This window comes from Anser anser (genome assembly GCF_964211835.1).
Source record: "Anser anser genome assembly, chromosome: 12".
NCBI classification, from domain to species: Eukaryota; Metazoa; Chordata; class Aves; order Anseriformes; family Anatidae; genus Anser; species Anser anser.
Genome location: NC_139733.1, coordinates 5,202,886 through 5,230,132, shown reverse-complemented (window position 1 = coordinate 5,230,132; position 27,247 = coordinate 5,202,886). Strand labels below are relative to the sequence as shown.

Sequence of the window (27,247 nt, the reverse complement as noted above, 5' to 3'; positions counted from 1 at the left end):
TATTTTTTTATTTTTAATAAAACTGGACAATTTTTATGGATTTCAAATAAAGAAAATGTTTGCAATACTTTCTGAATGTAACAGTACTTAGGAATCAATCTCTATCCACATATAAATAATAGATACACCTTTGTTGAACAGTTAGAAGTCCATGGAAAAGCTCATTGAGAAGCCTGCCTTCTCACAAATAGTACATTTGTATCCTCTCAGGTTTCCAACCAGAATTTCTCTACAAATTCTAATTTGCAATTTTGTATTTGGTATAATCCCTCTAGCACTTAGCGAATTCCTCTCGTATCTGCTTAGTAAAATAAAGAAATACTTGAGTTAACTTTCCAAGGAATCTAGACATGCTTAAAAGAGACTGCTTCTGGAATTAATATCCAAATCATATCCCTAATGATTTTTAAATTTTAAATAAAATCATCACCACCATGATATAAATAAAGCCAGTAGGTCTTTCAAGGTTTAGAGGTCAAAAGATCACTGCATAATACAAGCAGTAACTCATGACTTTTTAGTTCCATCACTAGCACCTTTGAGAGAATTCTGGAAGAGTGGGAACCTTGATAATAGCCTGTTACGAAGGAAGTTGCAGAAAAATCTTCAAAACAGTAAGCTGTAACGGACGGGGGACACAGGGAGAACAGTCCCCTATCTGTACAGCCAGATAACTGGCAAGGAGCCAGAGTCACTGCCACCAAAATGGTGGCACAAGAGCAGGGAGTCTGGCAATATTCTTCCTACACATGCACAGCTCTGCACAGGATTGCAATCTGCTACTACTGACAGCAAAGCTGACCCAAGGGTAGGAGGTGTTTCTTCAGACTGCTGAGGTTAAACCATCCTGCCCTATTTAATCTGTTAGAACCATCAGTGCACTGGTAGCAGAATGGAACCTGAATATCCTACCAGATTGGGCTGCAATAACTGGTAAGCCTGGTATTTCCAGACTGCAGTCAAAACAAACACGAGAATAAAATCACAGTCCTTTTTACTTTTTTTTTAAGCCGCAGTCAAAAGCCCTCTTGAAGCCTTATTTACAAGCAAACTAGTCTCAAAGTCTGGATTTGCATAGGCAGGGTTTGGAGCCTGCAAAATAAACCTTTCTAGGTAGTGTTTTCCTTCTGCCTATAAGTGAGGGATGGTTTCCAGCATCATTTCTCCCAGACTACATCCCTTTCAGACTGCACTGCAGAAAATGCCTAATTCAACACAGCTGGCCTCACCAAGCTTCCCTGGGAGCCCTTGAACTCTGGGCACGCACCTGCAATCCTTCCCTGAGGAAGTCAATGAATGGTAACACACAACCGGACACCCTATTGACAGAGCCAACTCATTACTACCATTCAAAAATACCAGCACATAAAGAAACTGTTACTTAGCTGCAAGCTATTTGGCAGAAATCATTCTGTTTTAGGGATACTATATATTCTAGTATACTGGATACCACAAAACATCCTTAAAAATGTGTATTTCTTTAATCAACACTAAGGCTGCAACTTGAGTGCCAAGTTTTAGTTTGGAGCAAATTCCATGATCAAGTGATAAAACTCCTAGAAAAGTGGCTTTCAATTACCTCAGGTTTCTTCTCTGCTGCCGTGTTCTCCTTTCTCCAAGGACCTCTGTGCTACTCAAGTTTTGCATAAAATGCTGATTAAAGTGAACTAGACTACCAGTTGTGCTCGACTTTTACTCCACCCGTAATTGGCTATTCTAATAAAAGGCCTCTGGTAAGAAAACTACTCTCTGGCTTCTGAAAATTATTACTGTAATAGGAGACACAGAAAAATTATAAAGCATCTGTTGAAATTTCAACTGTGAGGATAGTGACTTTCCATGTTTTTGAAAACTCTATTCTTTCAACACTCCTCCTGAACAAAGCAGAAGTATTTACTCTACTACAATTCAGGCACTTTAAGTTTTTAAATTCTCTGCATTTCAGCCGACCATGTACCGAAAAGAAATGACACAATTATTTGTCAATTAATGTTTGGGATCTTAATTTGCAAGAAAGATTTCAAAGATGCAATGAAATTAACACAAACTTGTTGTAAAAGACACTCCTAAAACTTCCTCTGGTGGATTTGGAAAAAAACCCTCATAAAAGGCAGCTTCACAGCCACTTTCAATTCTGCGCGCTGTCCTTCCGCCTGGGTGGAGTGCACGTCCTCCCGGGAGCTCACTGCCAAGACCTGCACTCCTCCCTGGCTTTATGATCGTAAATGTGTCATGAATGAGGACACGATCAAACGACATCTAAAACGGGTCTGCGGCATTGACTCCAGCTCTAAAGAGCATACTAAAAAAGCATCCCAACACGGGGTGGGCGTGCACCGGGTCACATGGGAGGAGCACAAGCAGTTTGCAACACAGGACTGTGCGTAGGCACCCCTCTTCTTCTGTCCTGTCACGGGAGAGAAAGTGGGAAGGGTTTGCAGACCAGCCCATCTGACGTGCAGACCTGCTTCCTGGCCCGTCTCTCGGCAGGTCGGGCAATCATCTTCCACATTATTCTGTTTGTGAAACAGCAGACTCTGCCAAGAAACCAAATCTAGGACGTGACTTTCTTTTCAAAAAATGTTTGGACATCCGAATGCTGTGACATACCTCATATGCTAAGACCAATGGGCTAATGTTACATGCCTAATGCTCAGAAATTAGTTGAAACTATGGCAACTGCATAGCACATACCTAAAAGGAAAAGGTACGCTTCGTGTTGAATAAATCGTAACCTTTAAACCCTGACAAGTGCCTGAACCCAGTCTCTGTCCCTTCAGTTACCTCAGAAAATGCAATCTGCAGTCTTACTGATACACTCTTACGAGTCTCCTGAACTTTTTCAAGAATAAAGCTCTGGAAGCTTCCCAGCTACCTTTTGAGAAGAGCTTGCAGATTCATGCTCCATCACGTCCTATGATGGTTTAATACCTGACATTGCGCAGAGAGGAACTGAGGCTATTACTGAAATGTCACAATCTCTGTGGACTTGAAGAAGAGCCATAATCAAAAACAAGGTACACAGGATATTTGGGGATTGTCTGAGCTATCAATAGAATCAGAGTGACTCACCAGAAGGTCATTAGACTCTTCACTTCTGTATCAATCCTGGAGATAAAAACATGGTGGAGGAGTGAAACAAGCATGCAGCCAAAGATCAGGCAGTGAGGTGCTGCCCGGAATTCTGCACGGTGCTCTGTTTTAGAACTCACTTCTAAAAACTGCACATCACCTCACAACCAGCCAATATATACAAAAATTTTTATCTACTCTCTTTCAGGTCCATGCCGCAAGATCACTTAGATGTGTTTCAAAGAACAGTCTCTATTCTTTTCTATTCTTGATGTTTATTTTTCACTTTCAGCCTCCTACTGATGTGACATGTGACATCTGACAATTTCCAATGCTCTCATTCATTTCCACATGGTGCTTGAGCACTTTTTCCATTCACCCTTTTTTCTTACACCCTCTTGCAATTGACTCAAAGGACTGTATTATCGAGCTCGAGGTTCACTGATCATTGATTGCTGAAGGTTTAATTACTATGTAAAAAATGAGCAAACACCAAGTCTTTTAAATGTCAGCCAGATGGTTCCAGCACCTTCCTCCCCATCCCACCTGCTGCCAAGGATGTTAATGTTTTCAAACCTTCTAAAGGAGCCTGCCTGGTCTACTTCAAAAGCTTTAAAAACTGCAAAGTTCCTCTGACTTCTTCCAGTTGGTTAAAAGCTCTTGTGGAGGCCTATTAACTTTTTACAAATAGTTAAAACAAGCCTGAAAGCTTTCACAGCCAAACCTGACTGATCCATACTTAGTATTGTAATGCACAGCCTCAGGTGATGGCATCAAAAAACTTTAAATATCTCAATGTTACAACACATTATTATATGATGAACCACTGATCTATTAATCCAAACACCACAAGTCACAGCACTGCTAGCCAAAAGCGAGGGCTGAACTCATTCAAGCTGTAGGAAACCGTGAAGCAAGGTCTACGGCAGCACACCAAATACCTCCTAGCTCTTCAGAAGCTACAATATTTTCAGAGAGATCCCGAAGTACTCTGCAGAGAATTTTTAAAATACCAAACTTCTACAAAGAGTAATGTGAGCTACCAACAATATTTTAAAGAAAAATAAGAACAACTTCTGGCACTTAGCATCTTTAATCTAAGAGCTCTAAGGACCTTTATAAGCACTACTACCAGAATAGGTTTAAAGTTTATTGTACCCATTTAGGGCAAGGAAGTTGGCACACTAGGTATCAACCAAGCGGTGAAGAAAATCTAAAGATTTCTCATGCCAACCACTTAGCTGTGCTTATTTTCACATTATGATAGTTCTAATAAGATCTGCGTAACTCCGGTCATGTGAATGCAGAGATTAAGTAGTATATTTTCTGTTACCCTCTACCATAATATTCATTTTTCTACTGACACCTGGCAGTATCCAAGGAAGAAAGTATTTAAATAAAACATAAATTTATAAGCTATTCTATAGGAGCTTTAAACAACTCCATGCATGGGAAAATTAGCAGTCAAAGGTGGAAATAAATATTTTGTGACAATGCGGTACTTCAAATATCTACTTAGGGTAAAAATATTCAGCAAAATGTCTTTTAGTACCAAAGTTTTGATTAAATCCATTGAACAGGTTTCAGGCCTTGCCTGGGGTAAACAGGAAGTTCATCTTCCACTGCTTGTCATTTTTAATTCCCGTGTGATATGTTTTACAATACCTACATGATTAGGGCAGGAGAAAATTTTGTATTTGTTATACCCACAAACACAAAAAATGGATCAGAAGTAAACAATCGTATTTTTCCCCAAGAAAGGAAACTGATTTGTCTTCTTTAACAATTTACTACCATATTTATATATTTATTTATTTCCCCCTAAAGCTGTGTAACTATGAAAATGTCAATTTGTAAATACTCTAACATGAACAGCCACGAAGAGCAGACAAATCAGTTATTCGATCTAGGTGGCCTATTAACACGTCTCTGATTTTCAGATATATATATATATATATATGTATATAAAGTGTATTACTTCTTTAAAAACCTCTATGAAAACACTGGTGTTATTTTTTCCACTGAAAAGCCAGTACCAGACTACCGTCTTACTTACGTGATGCAAGTAAAATATTCCTTGTTCAGTGGCCATGTTTCTATCAAACACAAAGAGAAGAGGAGGAAATGCTGTACTTACTTGTTAAAAAGGTTTAGTCCAATCCTATAATGGCGTTTCCTGATAATATCATTACTGAAGGCAGGGGAATCCCAGCTGTTACGAGTTTCTTTGTGGTACGTTTGTTTGCTCAAGGTTTGCTCCCTTAGACTGTCTCTAGAAGAAGATTCTGAGCTGCAATTTATTGTATCATTGGAGTTGGAAGTGCTGTTGATGCTGTCATTGTCTCCATCAGAATAATCAGACTCTGATTTGCTTTGCCTGTTTGCTGTGCCATTAATAGCTAAATGACTATCGATAGGCCTAGGCCGGTGTCTTGCCTCCTGTTCCTCTCGAGATATAATCTTGGCAGGAATATTGTGAGGGATATGTTTTGGGCTTCCTTGCTGACTAGTGATTCCTCGGTCATACGCGTTTTGTCTCTTTAATGAACCCCTCTCTGAGCGATCGCTCAAGTCCACTGAGCTGTCGCTGGGCGGCTCTATAGTTAGTAATGGTAGGTGATCCATTCTCATCCTCTGCTCCTGACATTCCAGGGAAGGGGTGCTCCTGCAGCTCGTATCAGTGTCTATCTTATCGTCCTTGTGGGTCATGGACCAGTACTCTTGAGAAGAGTTCACGGAGCGGAGCCTCAAATCAGATTCTGTGCTAGATGGTCTGTCAACTGTCTGGGAAAGGGGCAGGGGTGGAGATAGCTCCTCCTCGTCGATATACAATGTAACATCACTATATGAAGCTGTCATCTCATCAAGCTTCCTGTGATCCACATTGTGGATTGCTGGTTTAGTCTGAACACAGCTATCCCTTTCCAGTTCACGACTTCTGACTTGATCTGGAGTCTGGACTTCATCAGAATGTAGACTACGGCAGTTCAGTGCATCGTCAATGGACTCTGCGAGGGATTTCACTTGCCTGGAAAAAGCATCCTCCAGTTCCGTTATTGCATCAGCGAAATCAGTAGATGTTGCTGGAGACTTCATGGTAGCTGACTCTCCAAGGTCACCACATTCAGATTGTACCAGAGATCCCAGCTTTGACCCATCATTTGTAACAGAAACCTGTTTTCCTTCAAAATAAGAGCTGTGGACTTTCTCAGGTCCTTCAAAGGAAAACTGCATTCTCATATTGGACAGTACAATGCGTCTTGACATACGATTTTCAGACATAGAACTTCTAAGACGCTCAAAATTTTTGTTCATCTGATACTGGCGAAAAGCTGTTTGTATGGTACGAGCAGCATGTCTAGTTATGAGACGGCCTCCATATTTCCGTTCTAGCATTTCCACCTGTGAAAGGGTGAACACACTTACTTTTAACTCGATGCATGTTACAACAAGGTAAATGCCTTCAAAGTATAATAAATATATATATTGAACTTTAATTTTCAGGAATTTTTCATAGTGCATACTGGTTTTGAAAGTAAAAGCTCAAAGCTCCAGACAAACCACTGCACAAATAATGAACCAGACATTTGCAGAGTCCACCATAAAAATACAGACAAAAACATAGCTCTGTGAACTCTGTCATATAAAACTAAGGTGCTAGCAACTTGTCTGTGTGTTTAAGCGTTAGTTTTCACATATTAGCATCGGCATGCCCATGTCAAAGCAGACAAGATAGCACACTGATGCAGTGTAATGCAGTTATTTGCTCTTTGTAGGGAGAGCTGTTCTGGAAGTGAAATATGGGTACACTGCAAATTGTCATATTTTGGGAGCAAATTCTAAAAGTGGCTGTCACTGTTCCAGGCATGTATCATGTTCTACATGAATAAAAAAACAGGTAGCAGAGTTTCACTCAGGCCTGATATCAAAGCAAGACTGAGCCTCTGAGGCCGGACACATCCAGAGAAGACATCTGCTTCTGAGAAAACATCCACATCTGCAGTCTTCCTCAAACCAAGAACATATTTTTCAGACTTTCTAAAGACAAGTTCAAATCTATTTTCATTCTCATAATTACACTCAGAGTTGCCAGTGTTTCCAATTAACAGAATAAATATGCAAAATAAATACATTATAAATGCTATCAATTTAACCTGAAAATGACATGTCATTGCTTTTGGAATACTCGTTAGAAATTTTCAGACCTTTCCTTCCACACTATGAAAAGCATCACTCATTTAAAAAAAACACTGAATTAGATTAATAACTAGCTTTAATTACATTTTTTCCCAATACTTAATTACTGTTCCCCTGATTAGTCTTTGCTGGATCCATATTATTCACAAACACAAAACGTCCATGACAAAACAATATGTTTAGTACCACCCATACAAACACCAGTTTTCTAACAGTGCTTTTGTGCAGGTCCAGGCAATTTTCACATATTCATCCAATGAATCAAAAGTCCTTTTTCCTCTCTCAAAAATCCAGGTACCCTTCTATCATTAGACATAATTCTTTAATTACTCATCTACATGCTTGTGCACACAAACCCCTCCCTGCCACATGCTTCAGAGATCTCTCCAACTAATTGTTAAGTTCAGATATTGATGTGCAGAGCGGCATCATCCTCCTTCTGTGGGAGGAACTAAATGCTACTAAAAATATTTTCTAGTCCATTGTCTAGCATTCAGGAATTGTTGGAAAAGTATTTCTTTCAGTGCTATTGACAGGTTCAGCAGTTCCCACTCGCCTGCCACGTTAAAGATTATCTTCTTTTTGGCTAGGTTGTTTTTAAATGCAAATCACTTATATTTTGTTGTTGTTCTAGGTGCAAAAATTATAACGCACGATTATTGGCATAACTGAGGAGGGCAACTGCCCCAATGGGCACACATCAGGATTACTGCTGAGGAACTGCTCTTCTGACTGCAAACTACCTTCTTTTAACTGAACTCAAAGAGCTGGGACTGATCTCTGAGCTAGGATTCTGAACATCTCTGAAAATTTATCTCTAATGTGTCTTTAAAATATATTTAGCCTTTCACCCCAAATGGAAATTATATTACCTGTTGCACATGTCTAAGAGGCTATGAGGTTATTTGGAAGGAATTCTGAAGGTGAAAAAAAATGACTAAGAACTTCTATCACAACCCTGCCACTCCCAACACACATTTGCTACTAGTTCTATCCATAGAATACACTAGGTCAAGTGTGTTTAAATAAATGTAAAAAATTATTTTGCTGGACTAATCACAAAACAAATGATGAAAACTAATAAAAATTTAAAAAAAATTAATTATCTGGACATTATTCTTGTAAGTAGGTTGTTGTCATTCAGGTTTGCACAGAAAATGACATCATCGTTGACTATCATGAATTAGGGTAGGGTTGGTGGGAATTTTAATTGCAATTATTTTGGAACTTGCCTACATGATTTACCAGACCAGTGATTGATATTTCTAATAAATTCTAATGCACATTTAGTGCACGTTGCTTTTAGGTAAAGCCTTGGACATTTTCCTAAATAGCTTAAGTATCTTCTGAGATTTCACTGAGAGCATTTTCAAGAGCAGTAAGCAATTCTTAGGTAGCAAGCTTCCTTTATGTATCATTGTCACTTTTTCATTCTGTGGGAGTCCCTGGACAAATACAAAACAACATCTGCAGTCCTCATTCTCTGTCATACTGGCATAAAAGGACACATGGAATTAGCCTCTGCGGAATATCTGCAGTGCAGGACACCTCTTTAGTAAGCCTAGCACTCCGTATTAATCTCTCAGGCAACCTCTAGCATAAAACTGCCAAGGGTAGAAAAGAAAGTAACATTTTAGATCTCACAAGGAGATCAAATTTAATACCAGAGCTGGCATAAGCTAGATCAAGAATTAGGAACTTGGTATGTGCCCAGTTTGATACAGAATTAGGTGAGCATAAAGGCTAACCTAAAGTCCTATTTGCTATCCCAAATACTGGCTTCAAGTTTAAGTCAGAGCTTGAGCTTTGATCTTCCAGGCCTCTCTGGATAACATTATATGCCTCTCCAACCTGAAATTTTAGAACAACAAACAGATTGCAAATGAAAATTAGCCCCTATAAATTTCACTAACTATGAATGAGTGGTCGAAAATCGGGAGTAGTTTGCTTCCTGCAGAATCTGCAGAATTCTGCCTCCTTTCACATCGTCCATCTTAACATACAAGTTGGAGGGACTATGCACTACACCACGATGATTCACAGCACATAAAATATTGTGTGACAAGAGAAATCTAACAAAAAAACAAACACATGCATTGGTGCCTTGGCTGTTGTTCATCTATCAGTAAAATCCAGTGCATCCTTACGGTAGTAAGGTATTACAGCATTGATTTCAATTGTTAGATGTGGAAATCAAATGTTGAATATGGAAAATACACGGCAATAAACATCTTTCAAATAGGACTACATTCAGAATAAAGCTTAAAAGGAATGGCTGAGGCTGACTGACATTAACATATTGCAGAAACGCCTTGTTAGGGACAAAGGCTTTGAATATTTACATAGCCTGCATGTAGTTCTTTGTAAGGCATATGGGAGTATGTGGTTGGGTAGAAACTAATTAAGACCCTGAATTCATCCCACAGACGTGAGGGAATATCAGCAGTAGTAGGCTCTTCCCTTCCTTCAGGAGCAACAAAGATATCCAGATTTCAAAATGACTGATTTTCTTAGAAAACCATTTTGCATTATTACATTCTTCTAAACAGTACTAGTCTCAAGCATGAATCACAGTTCCTGATAGTTTTTACTTTTAACGCTATTAACGTAATAGTTGGTGTTCTTTCAGAGGGTAGGACATGGAAAGACTTTAAAAGTTCAGAAATGCTCACTTTGAACTAAGCTGGTTGCAGGGAAAAAACAGTATTTTCAGTATTCTAACTGAAATGATGCTGAAAAAACCTTTTTCCCAGCTGACAAACATGTTGCCATTGTCATAAATGAGGTTAAAAAAAAAAAAAAGCTCAAATACCTGCTTATCCTGTAGGTCTGAAGAGAGTTCATAGCTCTCAGAAAGTGATCTTGACCTTTTAATAGCTTCTTCCTCTGCTTGTTTTCGTAGTATGGATGTCGAGTGCTGAAGTTTCGGCCTCCGAGATCTCTGTTGTCCCGGGGAGACGGAATACAGCCCGTAAGCAGAATGATCGTAATGGTCTGGGCTTATAGCTGAGCTGTGTGTTATCGGTCCTTGGTGGTAAGCTGATGGGCTATCCAAAGACGTGCCAGTTTCACTGCTTGGAGCTTCACCCTCAACACTAGACAGACAATAAAAAGACAGGAAAATCCTCAGGTGAGTACTGTATACCAAAATCCTCTGTAAACAAATAGCACAGTTTTGCTTTTTATGCTGCCATCCAGCACGTTATTCAAATTCATATGAACTAGTTATTACAGGGTAATGTAGATAATGATGTAAAATACCACAGTTTTCACTGAAATTTAAGCAAGTCTCTATTTTTTTTTTGCAAAGGTCACCTTTAGAAGGTTAGTCAAGCAGGCGAATGGAGATTTCAAGCATTATTTAGCTTTATACATGCTAAGTAACTCACTTAGCAACTGCTGTGTAAAGTAAATGAAAACACTCCATTTCTTAGAAGAACTACTATGAAGAAGAAGAGCTACTATGTTTCTCAAACCTAAAGTTTGGAAAAAATAACTACAACAGAAATCTCATTTATTTATCTGCTAGTGAGAGATTGATCCCTTGGGATACTTTTGGCATGCTTTATAGTAAAGTATCCCAAGGGACAGTGTTTCTGGCTAATGAAAGTAAAATAGTTCCAGGTAGGGAATACACAATAGGAGCTATCTGGCAAATGAAATACTTTCTTTTCACATTAATGCTGCTACTGCTATGGAATAAAATAAAGAAAAAAAAATCAAACCTTCATATTAAAGGGCTGCATACAATAGGAAACATTTTAAAACTGAATCCTAGCCAAGCCTTATCTTGAAGCACTGATGACTTTTTAATGGTAATTTGTTTTTCTTTGATATTTGCAGCAGGACATTCTCACATTGCAATAGTGTACCTGCTCCCTTCCACAGTATCTTTTTTTCACATTTTGCATAAGTTCTTACTATGTGCCTCATCCTGTGTACAGAGAGCATTGATAAAAAAATAATTTTGATTTTTTTTTTAATCACTCAAAGACTTTGCAACACTCCTCCACACACGCACAAACAGCAGTGCTTGCAGTACTTCCCCTACCTTTTGTTCACCCTCTACCTGTTTCTACGTCAAAACTCTAAAGGCATACACAATTCCACATGCTCCCACAGTACCTTCTGTTTCACATACTGCTTTCATTCACATACATACAAACATAAAAAATAAAGCCCTTTTGTTGTGTCTCGGAAATGAAATGCTGTGATCCTCGCTACACACACACACCACAGCAGTCCCTTCAGCAGTTCAAAGTACGGAGCGACTTCTGAAAGAGCACTCTGCACCAGACTGCAGTGCCAGGAGAGATCAAGGTTAACACTGTCAGAACTCTCCTCGCCTGCACGCTGTGTACTTTTCAAAGTGCAGGAGAAAAAAGACCCTTCGATTTCTCAAAACATTTCTATAAACATGTAGAACTGAAGCTTTTCTTTCTTTGCCCATCAAAATATGACTCTATCCAAAAGGTATTTTCAAACATACTTTACCCGAGCTGGAAATATTTTCAGTCTACACACATCACTTTTTCCAAAAAGGAAGCTGACAGGAAACAAAATCCCTTTTGCTCAATGACACAGCTGGCTTTCAACTTAAAAATGATAAATTATCCAGAGTTTTGCTAGTGACATTGAAACTGTGTAACCACTCATTAAAAACAAACAACTTTTTCTCTCTAAAGTAGCCATTTCTTAAATTTATACTATTCTAAAAATGCTTCACTCTCTCTTTAAATACTAAAACATATTCCTCTGTTCTGCTGCTGAACTAAGAGGCCACACTATTTTGTACATCCCAGGTTCCTGATTAAAATCCTATTTGTAAGAACTTTTCATACGCACACGGTGAATTTGTTTTATAATCCAGTCTAAATAAATAGGAAGTCAGGAATTATCACCATGTCCCCCTTCTTAGGATCTGTGACTTTTTTGCCTTCCCCTCCCCTAAAATGTGACCTATTTAATAATAACCCTGCCACGTTGATTACAATCTCACATTGACATCTTAATAATGATACCCTCAACGGATCACTTAGCCTTTTCTCAAGAGAAATAATACTGCCCTGATCAGGAAAAAAAAATGGAAGTGGGTCTACCCAAGGTTCTGATTAAAGCTAGGGGTTTCTTCTCTGTTTTTAGTTTTCTTTCATACTTTTTCCAGGCAGAAATAAGAACCATAAATGAGTTGTACTGCTTGATCTTGTTTTGCTCACAGGCCTATTCCCTGCCATCACATGTCTGACCTTTGAAGCAGGGAAGTAATTATCTTTTACAACATGCGGCCTCCTGCACAGCAGTAGGGCAGCCCTTTAAAGCAAACGAGAATGCACAACTGGTACTGTGTATTGAGGGCTCTTTCCCATGCCGTCTTCCTTGTCCGTTAATTTAAGAAGAGCTGAAGCTTCACACGAGTGATTTCATAAAAATGCAGCTCCAGTGACAAAGAAAACCAGCTTGCTTTCTTCTTATTATGACTACATATGTTTGGAAAGGAAAAATATTTCAAGAAATACTACTTGCGTGAAGTTCTGGTGCCGACAAAAGATGATTGCTCTGCTGTGGAGGAAGTGCACGCAGAGCATCGTGCAGCAGGAGTTCGCCATTCACAATGACCCTGCCCATGTCTGTTTGAAAGACTGTATGCTCAAAAAGGTACCTTGGCTTCAAAACAGAGCCAGTCACTGCAGGGTTAGAAGCTTCTTTTGTCTACCCTTGCACTAGAAAGGCCAACAGACAAAACTATCAGGGACACTGTTCCTAGCTTGCAACATTGGTAAGAGTAAGTCCCCCTATGGCTAGGGGATAGTTAGACACTTCTCCAGCACTACTTCCTTACACTTCCCCATATGGATGAGAAATTTAGTACCTTACGTGCACTGCAAAAACGGACAACGACATAACACCGACCCAGTCTCTAGTAGAATTAATAAGAACTTCTTAATAAAGGTCTCTGATTTGAGGCATCTGCCAGTATCCATACATGTCCAGTAGAATTACTGATAATTTCAGTACTCAGAGAAACTTACAGACAAATTTGGTTCATCTCCCCTGCAATTTACAACAGCGTACTACTAGGGAGAACAGCGATGCAGCAAGTATTCAATTCAGGAGAAGGCAGAGCAGTTGTCATCAACCTGTTATTTTTAAAACTTCAATTGCAATGTCACCCTCCTGCCTCAGCAGAAAACAAAGATTCATTATGCGACAAGTTAGAAAAAGAGAAAGGTTGTTTGCCAGTATTTTACAGAGAAACAGAGAATGAAGCATCTAAATGGTGAAAATAGAAATTAAATATTTAAAAATAATTAGTACTAATAACTTGACTTTGCATGAACAAAACTTTAAAACAGTCATAGAAAAACTTTGCTTCCTTGAACATCTAAATCATTTTTCTGAAAGCGTGACCAGTACTGTCTGAAGCAGGTTCTTTTAATCAGAAATTGTCACAGGCAGTTTCTGCCTGCATAGACCTCAATTTGTATTACTATTAAAAAACACACCGAATCAAGGAACAATTGGGAATATGAAAAGCTTAGAGAAAAATGGAAAGAGATCGAGTACAGGATTTTTGACATATCCCAATGGATATGTACAACTACTGGCAAAAAACAGATTAACTTTACTTTTTCTAACTAATATAAACCAGTATTAAGTACCAAAGATAGATGGATTGAGGCATTCTCTTCTCTTTTACATCTGTGTGGCTTTAGACTTCCTGCAAGAGCTGGGCGACACACTGCAAACAATTTTAAATTAAAATGCATCAACTGAGGTGAGATATGTGCAAGCACGTAAGATCTGTTCTCTTCATCAGCAGGGCAGTGAGCTCGGAGTCCCCCACAGCGCAGCAAGGTCCGCGTTCACCCGTGATGTGCGCTGAGCTCGAACAGCACCATGCTCACAGCTCGCTGCTCTCTCTGAATTGGAGCAATACCAATGCGCAGGCAGTGGCTGCCAAAAAGCTGCTTTTCAAAGTGATGTGCCTAGACGTAAAAGCTGAGCAACACAGAATGTAGCTATATCTTTGGACTAAAGTAGCAAACAATAGATCCAAATGACAAAATGTAAAGTAGAGGCTGTTGCTAACTAAGCTGAGGTCTGTTTTGCTGGCGGTTGTTTTACAGTTACTTCCCACTATTCAGGTGATGAGTTTGCCTCAAGAATTACCTAATAAGAAAAAGCTCTGTTTTCCTTCTTCCCTCTGTCTACTGCCCAACACAGTCACGTGGTTAGCCAGGACCAAACCAAACCACTCCTCTCTGGGCATTTCAGCTGCATGAACCTGGCAGGTCTTTTTGTCCCTGTGTCTCATTTTATACGTTCAGATCAGAAGTTGTTACTTCTGATCACAAAGGCTGTAATTAATTGACCAGTACACTAAAAACACCGTCATATTTTAAAACAACATAGTTTTCAGGACATTTGAATATATACTACATGATTTGTGATCTGTTTTTCATTTTTATATCCATACCTTCCTTTTCCTTCAAGCCTTACCAAGTATTACCTGAGTAAAAGCAAATATCAGCACAACAAGGACAAAATTTTTAAGAAGAGTTTCAACATTTGAACTTTAAAATGAAACTGGAAAGAATGATGAAGACCTAAATTTCAGTAAAGACCAAACCCCAAGCTTTTCTATGAGCATAAATTTCCTAGTCCCACTGAGAATAACAGCCGAATAATCAGAGAAGCCACAAGTTTGCATCCATAGACACAAGCATTTACCTGTCAGAGGGACTATACTATGAAAGAAGCAGAGATAATAACCAGAAAAGCAGAAATTGACTGCTTACTGAGGCCCGCTACTTTATCTTCAAAACTGCATGCATGTAAAGAGGAAGCTCAGTAACATCAGAGGCAAGGGATCGCTGGGTATTCCCATTCACACCAGAAACCTCACAGTTTGCACAGTGAAGCATCCCAGCACATTTGCTGCACTAGAATACAAAGACAATGAGAACATATGCCTACAGAAATCTTCCAAATGCTGAAGCCAGTACGCTGTAGACTGTAGATTTTGTTTGGAACCAAACACAATTCAGCATGCTTCTAAATAATATAAACGCCAAACCCAAACTGCAGGCAGTATGTTAAAATAGAACCAAAAAACCCTCTGAGTAAATATTTGAGAAATGCTTTTACCAATAAATGCTCTCTGAAATCGCTAGTAATTTTCATCACTCATTCAGAATGGACTTTCAACAGTGCAATATAAAGACATGAAATTGAAAACAGGCCCTAACAACTGGATGGTACATTCATGAGAACCAATCCGCACTACATTCATTCTGTAAAAACATTGTTTTGGAAATAAAGAGAAGTGTGACAGTATAATATGTTTGTGCTGTTACATCTTAAAGCTTTACCCACAGTATTTTATATCCTTAAAGGAATTAACACAAATTCAAAGGTACACGTGAAATTCATCTGAATGGTGGAAGGTATGTACAAGTATGAACACAAGTAGGAAATTCACTGCCAACTTACATTCTAGCTGATAAAACTACCACTCAGCCTTGCCATGGCACCGCACATGCTCTGTTCTCAAGGAAACAGAAGGTTTTTAAAGCACAACTGCTCTACAGTCTGGAGCCAGAAATGGCAGTCAAAACTCCAGGCAGCCTGCATAACCTGAATTCAGACTGAACTTAATGAAGTATTTATACATTTATTTGTTGCAGTCGTGAAGCATTTGCCTGAGTAGTAGTTCATTAAATTCTTCAAATTTATCCCTTCTCTAACTTTCCTATTCTTTCCTGAATTGATGTCACTTATTTCCATCTTCAGGAAAAATGGGGATAAACCTGGTTCCCTTTAAAACGTATCTATTGAGGGAACAGTTCAGCAAGCTGATTTTCTTTTTTTTTTTTTTTTTTTTTTTTTGTCCCCAGAAACATTAACAAGTTAATCTAGACACCTAGGGACTCAAACATGTAATTTATGAGATACATTTAAAAGCAAAACAAAAAGAGTGAAACTATTTATATGAAAACCTCATTTCATAAATATGATTCCCAGTAAAACTTCTACCCCATTCAAAATTACATATCCCATATAAGTAGGCCCGAATGCCCAGGAAGCAAGAAGTGCTATGCATCTGTTTTACACCAACTATATCTTTTTAAAATTTGGAGGTCAGAGAAGTCAAACTCCAACCATAACTCCTAATTATAGATCCCCCCTTGACATGTATCCAAATTCTCTACCTAGCTCAAAGAACGCAGACCAGAAGTCGCCGTGGAACTAAGTGAGTAACAGACAGAAGCTCCATAGCAGCTGCTAGAGCAGCTGGTATGGCCAGACATTTCCAACATGAAGCCTGAAAAACACATCCTAAAAAAACGTTTAGGTCAAACCAAGGCATTCCACATAGGAACAAATCTCCACAAAAGTTAATTTCTTGCTTATAAATTTTTCTTTACAAGTGCAACAAAGTCCTAATTTGAATGTGAAATTTTAAACCACAATTACAAACAACACACTAACTAAAACTATGACTCCCCGTATGCAAGTTAATCTGAACATAAGCATTCATTTGACAGAAGGGTGCACCCCACTGCTTCAAAGCTGGCTTACATTTCAGTACCTGTGGTGCCTTCTACTATAAACTAGGAGGTGTATTTAATTAAAGCTCTGATGTATGCATTGTATTAATTCAAAATATTCTCTACAAAAAGTTCTTAATGTAACTTCTTAAAATGCAAAACTAGCCATATGTAGTTCATACAAGCTATTTTTTTTAATACCTCCCCCCTTCCTTCCAATATTCCCCAATGGGGTGAGAATATTTGAGCAGAAGTATGTTATTAGCACAGTTTGGAACAGATTACAATCTGGTCCTTACTTCCATTTCTGTTCTGTACTGCTCTAGTAAACAAAAGTCAATTATATTAAGAACTTACACAAATCCCCAAATTCAATAAATGCAATAACATTAACAAACCAATCTACCTTCAAATATACACTGTCAAAAGTTCAAAGCCATTACGACGGACAGCAGTATTCACAGGCATTGACAAAAGCTTTGATCCAGGAAAGAAATATTGACCGACTTGTTTTACTTAGAACACACTCTCAACAATTCAGCTGTTTCTGTTAGAAACAAATGAAAACTTTGAATATACATCAAAGTAATGTCCCAGGTAATTCATCTTACTGAAGTTATATATCATTGTATGAAAAATCCAGACAAAATTTGCATGTTCTCAGAAGCGAACACTAATAACCCAACCGCCCGATGCTGTCACGCTCTGTGGAACAGGCTGCCAGCAGCACCCAGCTTCAGTGAAAGCACAGTCTGAGGACCACTGACAGGGCGGCCAGATCCACAGACAAATACCACTACGTTCCCTGCAAATCTTCAGTTGCTTTCTGGTCCAAGTCCTGCATTTAAAGTTACAGAAAATTCCTAACATCTGCTCACTTGGACGCTACCGACACTCATTAGATAAGCCCATAAAAGGTGTTTATTTCTTATTTTTTTAGAAGACACTTTGACCCATAATCTTATATGCTACTAGCAGTAGCAGAGAGCAGGGGAAGAACGACGAGGTATGATTTTCTCCTTTCTGAACAGAATGTAGGAATTAATGCACGCTTTCTTCTGTAGCAGAGACGCACACAAGCAAGATGAAAAGAGAGCCAAACAAAAATTTACCCTACTTCTTCATAACAGATTTAAGAACTAAGAATACACGTTTGAAAAGAGCTTACTTGAGATTATCTTCAGCTTCCAGGGAGGAGAAGGAAGGTTAAATACCTCGCATATCACCTTTGTCTAAGTCAAACGGTGGCAGCATGTTGGCTAGCACACATAAGTATCTACTACAGAAGGGTGAAAACCAAACCAACGCAAAGCAAGCCCCTCTCCCAGTACCCACTTAATGCCTTACGAAGCGGATCTGCTAAAGGCAAAGATGTATTTTTTCATTAATTAGCAGCTGGAAAGTAGCAAAGGAGCCTGACAGCATCAACGGAACTTGAATACAGGCTACAAAAGTTACCTTCTATCTCAGGGAAAGATAGAGAATGCCGTTCTCTGCTAAGCCGTGTTAATCATCGCACAACACATTTATTTAGCAGTGACCATACTCCATACTTTAAACTAAAAAAAAAAATGGACAAAGTAACATTAAAAAAAGACTACAGCAATATTTTGAGGCTTGTGGCAGGAAGAGTTCTTAAATTTATCACCACAATTTTTAAATTTTTTTAGAGGTTTGTCTTTATTGTCAGCTGCTCTTCTTTGAGTGTCAACATAAAACATTATACAATATCACATATGCTTCAAAGAGATCTAAATCTGCAAAGGTCAACCTACTACTACAGGCTTTGTCTTGTTTCTCCTACGCAAACTCCTACAAATAGGAGAAGCTTTATAAATCTGTGGAGTTTCTCAATGTAACTGCTCGAATTTGACCTCAGCTACTTACTATTTGTTCAGATATATCATTCAGCACCTTGAATCCTCTCATTCACCACACATGCTACATATGACATGCCTTTAGGAGAGTAAGATATTAGAGCACATTTACCATTTATAATATCATGACATGACCTTCATACAATGCTAATTTTAAAGGGAAAGATTTAGTTTCTGCAGCTGAGAAAAACCTGATTTGCATGCACAGCTGAAGCAGCATTTGATACAATACAAAAATCCTTGGCGACATACACCAGCCATCCTCATCTTTCACCTCTGTTGTGGCTTCAGCTGTTGTGTCAAGCCAGCCAGAGGAAGAGGTGATGCTGAATGACACCGCTGAGAAATCATCTCGCTAGCAATTCAGTTCCGTACGAAACTAAATACTAGTTTTCTCTGCCCATTCAGGCCTTGGTGGTTAATAGTCTACAAGATGGGAAAGAATATGTTTATCATATACATGTGAATTAAAGATCCTTAATGAAATCCTATTTACTGAGTAATGAAAACTTTCAGGCATTGAAGTTTCATACCTAGAACAAAACTATATTCTCATCTTAGATCAAATACACTTGATAAAGCCTATTATTTGACTTATTTTAAGGTTTTACCCCTTTGCTAGTTGAGATGATTAAAAATAAGGTACAGTACACACAACTCCCAGTGGCTGACTTCTCCCTGGAGTTACAGATAAACCTCATGAGGTTACGAAAGCAAAGTACTTACAGAAGCCAATCCAAATCCAAAAGGAGGGCAGACTGTTAACAGTCAGACCAGACAAAGAACTCTTACCGATTTAACAACCTAATTGTATCGTCCAGTTTTAAACGCTGCACAAAGCCTGTACTTGGAGTGCCAACTACCTTGTGCCAAGTCTGAGCAAAAACAAACAAAAAAAGACAAAAAATGTACTAGCTTTCTCTAATGGAAAACAAAGTAATTTCAACATGCATAAATGCATACAGGCATGAGAAACTCTCAGCAGGTAGGAAACAAAATGGATAAAGGAGAACATAGAAGCCTTTTGCCCATTTCCAGCGAAGTTCAGAGTTTTGCTACAGACCAGTGAGAACAGGAACTGCCCTTGAGCTTTCTGCACACAGTGGAAGAAGCCTGAACTGCAACTCACTCGAACAGAATCACTGCTAACCAGGCTTTAATCACAGGCATCCTCACAGAAGTGAGATTCTTTTCCCTTGCAACACACCCTACATTTATATCAAAGCGTACAGAACTTAACATTTAGGGAAACAAAATGGTAAGAGCACTTCTGTTTGAAGGACGGAGTTTGATGGAAAAGAAAACTTTTTAGCTGTTACTTAGATTCAAGACAACGTGTCCAAACACAGAAGGTACTCGCCGACATGCCCTGAAAGATATGCTGAATCTTACCACGTTCAAATCTTTACTCTCAGGACAAATGAGACATCAGATACCTACAGCCTCTAAATCAGCTAAAGAGCTGACATGCTTCTTCTCATTCACAAACTTCCTTCCTTTTACATTTCCTCTCCATTATGCTGACTCCATACATTTGATAGTTCTTTCACTGTCAGTGAGGAATTAAATAAATGGAGGCTTTCAGCAGGGCTTCTGACCCATGTCACTGACCACAAAAAAAAAAACACAACACTGTAGCAATTCCTGTCTTGGGATCCCATAGGTGCTATTTCAAAGCTTACTATAAGCCAAGAACATTTTCCCTACAAAGCCTATCCATTATCACATTTTAAAATCTGCTCTAACTAACTTTATTTGCTACTGACAAATAGAAGACCTCCTGCACATTTACAGAACGGGGGTAGTCGCCAGGTTGAACGAAGCGCAGCAGCTCCATTTGGGTGCAGCCCACGCGTGCCCAGCACAGCTCTGTGGCTCAGACTGCCGGCGCCCTGCGCGGACTCCTGCCGGTGCAACCGGCCGTGGCTGCCACGGGAGGCTGAGCAACCACAAAAGAACACGGGGTCTGAAACACGCAACTCGGATCATTCTTAGAATTTGCATGCTCTTTTACCATGATGTGATCCACAGATCATTCCATAAGAGAAAATGGTCTTTTAGGACAAGGGTAAAAGCCTGGTTCCTGAAAACAAGGGTCACCACCTTGTGAACCAAAAATCACAGAATCACAGAAAGGTTTGGGTTGGAAGGGACCTAAAGCCCACCCAGCTCCACCCCCTGCCATGGGCAGGGACACCTCCCACCAGCCCAGGCTGCCCCCAGCCCCATCCAGCCTGGCCTTGGGCACTGCCAGGGATGGGGCAGCCACAGCTCCTCTGGGCTGCCCGGGCCAGGGCCCCGCCAGTCTCAGAGTGAAGAATTTCCTTCTTGTGTCTGACCTAAACCTACCTTCTTCTAGTTTAAAGCCATTACCCCTTAATCCTATCACTGCACCCCCTGACAGAGAGTCCCTCCCCAGCTTTCCTGTAGCCCCCCCCTTTAGGCACTGGAAGGCTGCTATAAGGTCTCCCTGGAGCCTTCTCTTTTCCAGGCTGAACAACCCCAGCTCCCTCAAGGCACTCTCCATACGAGGGGTGCTCCAGCCCTCTGAGCATCCTCGTTGCCTCCTCTGGGCTCACTGCAACAGGTCCACGTCCTTCTGGTGCTGGGGCCCCAGAGCTGAACGCAGGGCTCCAGGTGGGGTCTCACAAGATCAGAGCAGAGGGGGAGAATCGCCTCCCTCGACCTGGTCATGCTTCTTTTGGTGCATGAAGAATGGAATATCATACAACGGGCTCTTTGCAAACACAGATTTTGAAAGTGTCTACCACAGATGGTCAGAAATGATCTTGTGCAACATGCTGCACTGTGGCGGCCCAGGAAAACCTGAACTACTACTTTTCTTCTAGGTGAACCTACTCAAAACCATCTTGATCATGTTTTTAATAACAAAAGATTCCAAGACAACAAGTTGTTACCATTTGGGACAATTTCCAATAAATGCTGGACAATCCTCTCCTGTTTCACTAAGGATTAACAGTGTTACAAACAGGAAACTGCTAGGCTGTGACTCCTCATTCTCCCCAAAGCTGAGGCATTAGAATCAGCTCCTTCTTCAAAACAGCTTCCAGTCAATACTTCACAGCTCTGATTATCTCCGAAACAAGTTTCACAAAGCAAAAGAATATATAAACAGCAGTAATGAACTGTCTTTGAGAACCTAAGAACAGCTGAAAACATTACCTAAAATTTAACGCCCTGTGAAATGTCGTTAGCTTCAAAGCATGAGAATCACCCCAGACACCTCTAGAATGGAAATAAAGCAGCTGTTTAACCACACATTGCAATAAAGCAGAACCACGTAAGAAAGAAAAATAAAGATAATTTTTATTCCCAATTGAGAGCGCAGAGAGAATTTAGGTTAAGAGAAAAGCTATAATTAAGCTGAAACATGACCAGAGAGCCCGGGTCTTACACAGGCTGTTCTGTTAAAATACTGTCAGACCTCGCGGAGCTGCAGCTGATCAGGAACACCGCCGTCCATCTCACTTGAATGATGACTTCCTCAGCACAACCTCCCCAAGCGATGAGGGGAAATGCTGTCTTGGGGAGTATCTCCAAAGGCAGGGGTGCTTCCAACTAAATCATCCGTTCCTTCCTAAAGATTTATCCTGAGTTCTGTGGGAGTACCAACACAGCCTGCCCCTGCCTCGACTCATGAAAACTGACAGGATTACAACTAGAAATCAGTATGGCTGTAGGCTACAGTGAAAAGAATACACCGAACTCAAGTTACATACAGACCAACACAGGGATGGCTACGCTACAGTGCCCACAGCCGCTGCTGTATTTAAACTCCTCATGTGATCTGAGGTTTAGTTTGGTCAGGTCTACCATGAAGGCTTGGAATGAAAATTAAATGAAAGTCAAACTTTCCCTTTTTAGGATTTTATGACTGGCTGTACATACACCCTGTAACAGAAAACGCATCGAGTTTGTGTCTTCCTTTCTTTTACACTCCAAAAAGATGACAGGGAGGTCACGCATATAGCAACAAACAGAAGGAAGTTAGTTTTCTTTCTCTCTGTTCTTACCAAAACATTGAAAATCATGACATGTCCACCCTTGTTAATCTGGCAGATCTTAAGGACAACTGAAATGTTTGGGACTAAACAATGCAATTCCCGTCCCGCCCCCCCCAAACAAGATTAATAATTTTGGGATTCCTTTTCTATTCACTACAAGTAGCCACTTGAGTAAAAGGAAACCAAATGTAACTGTTGCATTTTGTTTGTGTTTGTACAAGGCAATGGGGCCCTTGGTCTTTATACAGAAGTTAAACTCAGATGACACTGAGCTACTGAAAGAATCTGATTACCAGATATACTACATCAATTTCCTGTACTAAAGGCTACCAAAGCCAGCCATTCCAATTTTCTGCTTCTCCCACTGAGATAAAAGGGTATGATTTTTTTATCATACCAAAGCCTGGCCTTTTTACTTTATTTTTATTAATAACAATTTACAGTATTATATTCTACAATTATTCATGATAATTTTAAGAAAATGTTTGTAGCCTTTTGTCTATTATAAGGAAGCAAAAGAAGATTTATTTAGCTAAATTTACAGTGCTCTTTAACGTAATACTAGGGCTTTGTGCTGCAGTGGATTAAAGCAGCATCTGTTCTTCTCTGGAAACCTGGAGTCAAATCACAGCAGCGCAGTAAACTTGCCAACTCTGTCTGTACCCTAATTACAATTGTCCTTACCCCAAATAAAATTTAAAGGAAATCCTGCAAGATGCAAGAAAGCTTATAGTTATATAACTAAAATGATTTTGGTTAATAAGTGGTGCTAAAAGCCCGCAGTTGGTAATTATTTTATGGGGGAAAAAAGTGTGAATTAAACAAACGTGTATTTACATAAGTTTTGGCATAAAATGGTAATATCCAGGATGCTGAAAAACTGAACTTTAAAATCCAGGGCCTGATTCTGCTCCTATAACTACACTGTCCCGTTAGATAGCAGAAAAAGAGAGGCAGAATTGGGAATATGAATTCAGCTTGTGGCCCGTGCTCGACTTAAACATAAATGAAATCTAACCAAAGCACTTAACAACGACACCAGCACACACTTTCACCCCAAACCCAAGATTCATCTGTCCAGAATTTCAGCTGTTCTGTTGAGCAGGCAATAGCTGGGTTAAGGGCCCATCTATTTCATGTAAGAAGTAGCGTAATCAGGGCTCCATCCTGAATATAGCTTCTGAGATCTCCTGCAGTTCTGTTATTAAATAAACATAAAAAGCAATAACTGATTGACAGCTACTGTGATTAAAATATGCCTGGCTCTGAAATTAATAACAATATTCCCATTGACTCTTTTGGAAAACCAATTACACAAATGCTGAAATAGGAAGAAAATCACCCTCTTACAGCACCCTTCATAAGTGATGGTAAATCCTTGCAACAAAGAGGCACAAGAGGCACAACAACCCAGCCAACCTATGTCCATGCGCCATAATCACAGAATCGTCTAGGTTGGAAGAGACCTCCAAGATCACCGAGTCCAACCTCTGACCTAACACTAACAAGTCCTCCACTAAACCATATCACTAAGCTCAACATCTAAACATCTTTTAAAGACCTCCAGGGATGGTGACTCAACCACCTCCCTGGGCAGCCCATTCCAATGCCTAACAACCCTTTCAGTAAAGAACTTCTTCCTAACATCCAACCTAAACCTCCCCTGGCGCAACTTTCGCCCATTCCCCCTCGTCCTGTTGTCACCAGGCACGTGGGAGAACAGACCAACCACCACCTCGCTACAGCCTCCTTTAAGGTACCTGTAGAGAGCAACAAGGTCGTCCCTGAGCCTCCTCTTCTCCAGGCTGAACGATTCCAGCTCCCTCAGCCGCTCCTCGTAAGACTTGTTCTCCAGACCCCTCACCAGCTTCGTTGCGCTTCTCTGGACTCTCTCGAGCACCTCCATGTCCTTCTTGTAGCGAGGGGCCCAAAACTGAACACAGTACTCGAGGTGCGGCCTCACCAGAGCCAAGTACAGGGGGACAATCACTTCCCTAGACCTGCTGGCCGCGCTGCTTCTTATACAAGCCAGGATGCTGGCTCATATTCAGCCGACTATCAACCAGTACTCCCAGGTCCTTCTCGGCCAGGCAGCTTTCCAACCACTCATCTCCCAGCCTGTAGAGCTGCTTGGGGTTGTTACTCCCCAGGTGCAGGACCCGGCACTTGGCCTCGTTGAACTTCATATAGTTGACCTCAGCCCATCGGTCCAGCCTATCCAGATCCTCCTGCAGAGCCTTCCTGCCCTCGAGCAGATCGACACACGCACCTACCTTGGTGTCGTCTGCAAACTTACTGAGGGTGCACTCAATCCCCTCATCCAGATCATCGATAAAGATATTAAAGAGAACTGGCCCCAGTACTGAGCCCTGGGGGACTCCACTAGTGACTGGCTTCCAACTGGATTTTTTCCTCCTTCAGTTGTGGTCCTTCACAGTTTTTCTGAATACAAGGAGAACGGTCAGGGTAGAAAGAACCACAGGTTAGCTTGAACCACTCCTTTGCTCCTGTCAGAAACAGGTAGAAACCAGGAGCTGTGTGGGCTTACAGCAAAGTGCATTTGTCTGGGTCTTGAGACTAGGAAGATGTAGTGGATAATTTCCAGGACAGCTTTACGACATTAATATTTCCAAAACAAAGCTGCGCTGATATCAGGCTAAATCCAGTTTTACTCATTGGAAGTCACACAGATGAGGCTCTGAAGTTAAGACTACAGTGTCTTGAATTTCAGGTGGAACACCGCACAGCATGTAAGGGAATGTGCTTCACTAGCAAAGCAGCACCCCCCCACTTCTAGCACCCTGTGTCCCAGTGGTCTGCTCGAGCTGCCTGACTCCTGAGTATGAGTGGTGTTCAACGTCAAGAAGCACAAGTGAAGTAAGTGAGGAAATGTTAAATACCTACATGTATACAGGTAGCACGCCTCCACAACTGGAGCCAATGCTGGTTTTGGTCCAGGATGGCACCTTGCATCCGCCAACAGGGGACGGGCTACTATTAGGCAGCCTCTGTACCTCAGCTACTTCTTACTGGTGTTCAAGGCACACGCAGTTTGTAAGCATAAATAGAGTAACTAAGCAAGTGTGCTAAGCCGCTACACAATTATGAGATCTTCCTCTTCAGAAAGTTTGGTCCCTGAATTGCCATCTTTCTGTCTGGGAGAAAGAATGATCAATATAAAGAAAAACTACGTTTCGAGGCTGTTGTTCCTCCCAAAGTCCTAGCAGCCAACCCAAACATCCTCAAGCGTGTGAAACAATCCCAGCCCAGAGGTGATGGAAGATTATTCTCGTGAAGACTAAATACCTGGGGGAATACCTTTTGTAGCCACACAAACAGAAACGTAATTCTCTTCAGAGAATTTGCATGTTGCAAGTATGAAATGGTCACAGGGTGAGAAAAAAAACGCGCAAGGTCATGGGGCCACCTGGCCCAAGATGTCTCTTCCCAGCGCCCACGAGGTGCAATCCAGCTGCCAGCGCCTGCCTTGTCCAGCAGAGCAGGGCCCAGCTGCAGCTCTGCCTCAGTGCCCTGCACCTCCCCACGCAGATTTGCAAGGAGAGCAACAAACCGGTTACTGGTCCACTTGGCATTTGCACTTTTCAGGTGAAAAACGGAACTCCTTGTGCATCCTTACCTGAAAAGTGCAAATTATTCAAAGGATTGGAATTGCAAATTGTTTATTAACAGAGCTTCCAGAAAGCTGCTAAAGGGGCAAAGAGACAGCTATGAGCTGTTGACACAACTGAGTGCTGTAACTTTCACTGGTTAACTCCAACTCTGGTATTACAATTAGTATCTTTGATTGTTTCAGATTAGTAGAAATAGGAAAAAAAAGGATGATAGCTGAATTTACACATGTAGCCGTGACACTGACTGGGCTGCCTGTTCAACTGATAGAAAAAAACAGCTGACTACCACATACCAGTACCCTCAATGGCTGCAATTTCAGCAGCTAGAACAGGAGATCACAACAACAAAACGAATCTGGTACAAAAGCAGAAGTAAAATGAGAAATAGGTCATTTTATCTGGCAGGACTAAAGTTCCCCAAAAGCACTGTATAGATACCCTTCATATAAACGTAGAATTCAATGTATCTCTTGCAAGGATAGACATGGTTAAATGCAGCCATCCAAACTCAGTACTCAGCGATTCCTCTGTTAACAGATCAGGCAGAATAATCAAGTTTAACTGAAAGGAAGTGCAGAGCAATGCGCAAATGGAGAAGAAAAGACTGAAGCATCATTGAATGGCAAAACGTAACTGTGTGAATACAGGCAGTGTGTAACTACAGTAACATTTATGAATTACGGTATGTAGCAAGCCATGCAAATGTAACCTCCTTTATGCAAATAGTACCGACTCAACACAGGAAACTTACCAACTCGACTTTGTTATGTTCCTTAGGGATAAAATGAGCTCAAACATATGACTGTAAACTGTACCATAAAGCATTTTTCTTATCAAAAACCATTTTCCTTTCTTTTACAGGAAAGACACTTCTGCAGTCACATGCAGTTATA

General features: G+C 40.4%; 1 protein-coding gene across 22 annotated transcripts in view; it reads right to left on the bottom strand.

Moving 5' to 3' along the window:
- IQSEC1 (IQ motif and Sec7 domain ArfGEF 1) overlaps positions 1-27,247 on the bottom strand; it is a 349,048-nt gene that overhangs the window by 42,696 nt on the left and 279,105 nt on the right. For all 22 annotated transcript variants that reach the window (XM_083796384.1, XM_083796377.1, XM_083796386.1 and 19 more), the window contains 2 exons: positions 10,082-10,364; positions 5,210-6,474 (listed from right to left, as the gene is read on the bottom strand). In XM_083796384.1, the coding sequence (XP_083652510.1) occupies positions 5,210-6,474; positions 10,082-10,364 (1,548 nt within the window). The remainder of the gene's footprint in view (positions 1-5,209; positions 6,475-10,081; positions 10,365-27,247) is intronic.